The 5,746-nt window shown below is 44.3% G+C and overlaps 1 protein-coding gene across 1 annotated transcript in view; it reads right to left on the reverse strand.

Annotated features, from left to right (window-relative positions):
* Window positions 1-203: 203 nt before the first annotated feature.
* LOC310791580 (asc-type amino acid transporter 1-like) overlaps window positions 204-5,746 on the reverse strand; it is a gene marked incomplete at both ends in the record, with an annotated part of 61,700 nt that continues 56,157 nt past the window's right edge. Inside the window, 8 exons of the mRNA XM_083653247.1 lie at window positions 204-304; window positions 1,058-1,235; window positions 1,763-1,912; window positions 2,301-2,397; window positions 2,891-2,994; window positions 3,138-3,261; window positions 3,393-3,546; window positions 5,683-5,746. The exon at window positions 5,683-5,746 is cut by the window's right edge and continues 62 nt beyond it. Coding sequence (XP_083509373.1) covers window positions 204-304; window positions 1,058-1,235; window positions 1,763-1,912; window positions 2,301-2,397; window positions 2,891-2,994; window positions 3,138-3,261; window positions 3,393-3,546; window positions 5,683-5,746 — 972 coding nt within the window. The remainder of the gene's footprint in view (window positions 305-1,057; window positions 1,236-1,762; window positions 1,913-2,300; window positions 2,398-2,890; window positions 2,995-3,137; window positions 3,262-3,392; window positions 3,547-5,682) is intronic.

Here is a 5,746-nt window from a genome sequence, read left to right on the forward strand (position 1 = left end):
CTGGATGTCTGAACCTCCATATGACCATCCACTCCCTTTATACTGGGGGTCAACACAGACCCATTCAAATTGCATCTGGACAAGAACAAGGGTGAATCCATCTCTTCACCATTCAGGAACTGACCAAACGTAAAAGGGGAGAAAGTAATGAAAAGGTATGGAGTATTGGCAGGAAGGAGGGAGCTCTTGGTTGAGCGCAGTGCTCAGTCTTCGGCTTTGGAGGCGGTGAGGCATTCGGTCTCTGAAGGGTCTTCCTGAGGAAACACCACGTAACACACCTTCTGGCCCATGTAGGTGACTCTCTCTGCAACACAACAGACAAGAACAGCACTTTTACTGGACAGAGAGGGGTAATACAGTTAAAGGAGAATTCAGTTTTTTTTTACAACCTGGACCTTATTTCCGGCTTTAAATATGATTTTTAAGTCAACCACTAAGACAGGGGTGGCCAAATTTTTTGGTTGTGGACCGCATACAGAAAAATATAAGGAGTTGCGGGCCAAACAATATTTTTCAAACAATAGTTTTCGCGGAGAAAAAAATTGGACCAGAAAACCCTTGTGCCATCAAAAATTTAATTTCTACCTAAATAAATATATGGCACATAGTTTATTGCTCACCTATTACAATGGGTATTTCTGTATCTTTTCAAAGTTTCTTTTCCTGTGCCAACATGTTAAGACAGAGATAATTTAACATAACATTAGTATTAAACTTTTTTTTTTTTTTATATAAATAGACCAGGTCAGGGTAGTCAAGTATAACCCCTTTTCAATGGTTTTAAATTGAAAAAACGAAATGGGGGGAATCAGTTTTTTTGTTTTAGTTTTTCTGTTTCTTTTTCTTAATTTTTTCCAATTTTTTCCTGTAGGCCTATTCGTTTTCTGTTTTAAACTTTAAAACAGAAAAACGGAAAAACGTTTTTTTGTGTGTGCTAAATTCATGGCCAGGTCAGTTTGGCCACCCCTGCACTAAGCTAAGTTAATCTCCGCACAAGAGAGAAAAATCACTCTTCTGATGAGCTAAAGCTACAGGCCCATGGTGCAGACCGACTCACCGACCACTCTGTAGACCCATTTGGGTTTTTTCTTCCATTGAACACCCAGGAAGTAGACGGGGACGCCGGTCAGCATGATGACCATTCCCAGACCGCAAACCACCGGCTCAGAGTACAGACTGAAGCCTAGCAGCACCGCCCAGAACAGCATGTAGCTGATGGGAATCAACATGTTTACCTGCGAAAAACAACAACAAAACACACACATATCAACATGATCACCTGCAAACAACAACAAAACCCACTTTTCAACACTATTTCTATTTTCTTCTTTGCAACTCCATCTGGGATGCACACACATTCATATCTCAATAGGATAAAACATGTCTGCACATTATTTCTGCTTGTGTGTTACGGTATATAGAACTAGAAATACCACATTGTGGTTGTATGTCGCCGCCCACAAGTCAGCAGTCTACATCCAGTCTGTCCAGACACAAGCACTTCCCCCTTACTCGGACCAAAACGTTGTTTTTTTTTGCAGATTTAAAGAAAATATTTTTTCAATGTACAGTAGTTTTTTAAAGTTTTGGTCAGAGTGAAATGTTGTATGGTCTCTCCCGATTCTAAATATAGCTGAACAGTTTGGTTTGGCATTTTACAAAATGTCTATGGGAAAATAAATGGCGGATAAAAATCTCTGGTACAGTGCCGAAGCAGGAAGTAGGGGGGTCACTTTGTCTCTCTATTGGCAGGCTGTTGTACCTTGATGGGTCTCATGAGGTTGGGTTTCTTCCAGCGGAGGTAGAGGAGCCCGGCGATAGTCACCCCGTACGACAGGTAGTTGATGAAGGAAACATAGTTGATCAGGTTGTGTGTCTCTCCAATACACATGATCACTATGGTGGCACTGCACTGTGGGAGACAGAGGAAGGGTCAAAGGTCAAGCACATTTTAAACTGTTGGCCTGAAAACATGCAGAACAGAACCACTAACAGGCAGAACAGAACCTTGACAAAAACAGAACTGTGGAGTGCACAGGAACGAGGAGACAGATCTCTGGATCTTGGTGTGTGGACTTGGTGTGCTCTGTCAACAACAGAGTTGACTCAAACTTGTCAAACTCGCCCAATAAGAAGTGCATAAACGATCTTATCAAGGTGAGTAAACACTATGTCGTATTGAAAAAGGTGTGTAAACGGCGTTTGCATGCGTTTAGCCTCCACTACAGCCCTGACTACACTGACCCAAGACCCTCCTCTCACTACTGTATAATTAGCTGACTTGGTGGTGCAGTACTCACACAGACCAGCAGGGCGGGGATAGGAGTGCAGTTCTTCAGGTGGATCATAGCCAGCAGGTAGGGCAGGTGACCCTCTCTGGCCCCTGAGAAACACAATCTGCAAATGCACATAGTGTATATCAATATTAATATTATAATGGATATGGTGATATGAGTCTTTATCTTAGACTTATCTTAGATATGTTCCTGTAATATGGTGATATGGCATAAGTGTTGTGTTTTAAAGGCTGCAGTACAGTAAAGTTATGTCATCTTCTGAACTTACCTTTTTACCCACTTAGTCATTATATCCACGTTGTATATGCCTACAATATTGTCGCAAAATCAGTATTGAGGTATTTGGTTAAAAATATTGTGATATTTGATTTTGTCCATATCGCCCAGCCCTACCTATGCTAATCATCATCATCATCATCATCATCATCATCATCATCATCATCATCATCATCATCATCATCATCATCATCATTCTGTGTGTGTGTGTGTGTGTGTGTGTGTGTGTGTGTGTGTGTGTGTGTGTGTGTGTGTGTGTGTGTGTGTGTGTGTGTGTGTGTGTGTGTGTGTGCGTGTGTGCGTCTGTGTGTGTTGACCTGGAGGAGGTGAACAGGTATCCATTGATTCCTCCGAAGGTGGACAGAGCTACAGAGATGGGCATCACCCAGGAGAACATTCCCAGCAGCTTCTCACCAAACGTCTGGAACAACACAACACAAAAACTGACATGAGTTTAGTGATGGATTGGTACATTGATTAATTGACTAAGGAGTGACTGACGTCTCCCACCCACATTGAATACATATATTGAGACATATATTGAATATGTGAAGATGTCCTCACCACTGCCACGGCGTTGGAGGCCAGGAGCTCCTCAGGGCTCATGGAGGAGAAGTAGGCGATGTTGGTCAGGGTGTAGACCAGGGTCACCAGAGGGATGGAGATGTAGATGGCACGAGGCAGGTTCCTAATACAAATAATACACATTTGGTACATGTTTTGTGTGTGTGTGTGTGTGTGTGTGTGTGTGTGTGTGTGTGTGTGTGTGCGTGTGTGTGCATGCGCGCGCGCGCGTGTGTGTGTGTGTGTACTCCATACTTGCGTGGCTCCACCACCTCTTCGGTGACGTAGTTGAGGAAGTTCCAGCCACTGAAGGCGAAGGAGGCCTGGAGGAAGGCCAGGGCGATCTGTCCCACAGACGGCTCTCTGATAAACTCAAAGGCCACGCTGGGTACCAGGGCCTCATAGTGACCTGGGGGGGGGGGGGGTTGTGAAGAATATAATGCTGAACGTAAATTCGCGTTCCCATAAACTTGTGTTAACCACAGACCTTATTTATATGCATTTAAGTGAAATTCTAAAAGCCCATAGACTTTTCCACTGAAGAACCAAATGGCGGCGATTTCTGGATAAAGCCTACAAAAATATGTCATCCCTGCAGTACTCAATTCCCCCTGCTGTCCGGTCGTTGCTCCGCCCCCTCTGCTGATCTGGGTTGTAGACTAGCACATGCTTCCTCTGATACATGTGCAGTCGCCAGCTGCTTCTTTTCACCTGGCAGCGAGGAGTTTCACCAGTATCACATAGCATGTGGAAGGATCACACTATTCCCCTCGGTTCCCCTCCACCCGAACAGGCTCCCCGGCCAACCTGTATGGATGCCCGACCGAGCCGGAGGTAACACGGGGCCTCGAACCTGTGACCCACGTGTTGGTAGGCAGGGAATCTACTGCTGCACTACCCAGGTGCACCAAAGCAGACGTTTTCTCTCACCAGAACCTGTGTGTGTGTGCGTACGTGCGTGTGTGTGTGTGTGTGTGTGTGTGTGTGTGTGTGTGTGTGTGTGTGTGTGCGTGCGTGCGTGTGTGTGTGTGTGTGTTCAAGATTCAAGATTCAAGATTTTTATTGTCACTCCATGGTACAAGTATCACGTGTGAAATTATTGTGCTGTGGACTCCGTTTACAACATAAGACAAGTCAGAGACAGTGCATATAGGTGCACATAGGTGCACATGTCATGTGCATACTTTAGACGTGCTTCTACATCTTAAATTTGACGTATTTGACATACAGGTGCAAATAGCAAATAGCAAATAGCATATACCTTATTAAACATACAATTAAACATTAGACATACGTAATGGTAGCAGCTGCAGTGCGGTACAGTACAGCTACTACTGTCAGGATCGGTGTCAGACATGTGGATCTATTCGCGGGTAGTTGAGGGCCACGGGAGACTTGGTAAGTCTTGAGAAGCTGGGGTGTTGTGGAACTTCATCGGAATGGCACGTAACAGGAGACGAGTTGCCAGAACTGCACGAACTGTATAACCAGGTCCCTGAAGATCATCAAAGACACAAACCATCCCCACAACAGCCTGTTCTCCCTGCTACCCTCAGGGAGGAGATACAGGGTTCCAAAAGCACGCACAAATCGCTTGAGGAACAGTTTCTTCCCGCAGGCCACGAGACTCCTTAACATACACAAATAGTGTAGTAGTCGTACCGTACCGTACTGCAGCTGCTACCATTATGTATGCCTAATGTTTAATTTTATGTCTAACAAGGTACATGCTATTTGCACCTGTATGTCAATTACGTCGAATTTAAAATGTCTGAACACGTCTAACGTATGCACAATGCCTAATGTTTAATTGTATGTTTAATAAGGTACATGCTATTTGCACTGTATGTCAAATACGTCGAATTAAAATGTCCGAACATGTCTAACGTATGCACATAACATGTGCACCTATGTGCAATGAATATGCCACTGACTTGTCTTATCGCTATTCTGCCTCATTGCCTATTGCTGCTTAGTATTGCTTATTGATGCCTATTTCTTATTGCCTATTGCTCATTGCTTGTTGCCTATTTGTACTATGTCGTAAACGGAGTCCACAGCACAAGAATTTCACACGTGATACTTGTACCATGGAGTGACAATAAAAATCTTGAATCTTGAATCTTGAATCTTGAACTTGATGGCTGGGGCTGCACTGTTCGAGGTTTGGGAACGGTTGCAGAGATTGCAGAAGTTGCTGGTTGCAGAAGTTGCAGGTTGCAGAGGTTGCAGAGGTTGGTATGATCCTTGATGTGAGTCTATGAATCACTCGCGAGAGCCTGCCGGAACGGACCTTTATAGCATAAAAGAATATGACATCACATGTGTTATGACATCACCAGCGAGGCGATCGGAAGGCATGATTGAGACACTTATGAATCATGACATCATCAGTGATCGATGACATCATAGTAGGAATGACGACGTCAAAGTAGGAATGATGACGTCATCCTAACAACTACACTATTTGTGTATGTTAAGGAGTCTCGTGGCCTGCAGGAAGAAACTGTTCCTCAAGCGTGTGTGTGTGTGTGTGTGTGTTTACCTCTACAGATCTGGACCAGTCCAACCATGATGATGAGTCCCAGAGCAAGCAGCTTCCCGATGGT

The sequence above is a fragment of the Poromitra crassiceps genome, assembly GCF_964638095.1.
Source record: "Poromitra crassiceps genome assembly, chromosome: 16".
Lineage (NCBI taxonomy): Eukaryota > Metazoa > Chordata > Actinopteri > Beryciformes > Melamphaidae > Poromitra > Poromitra crassiceps.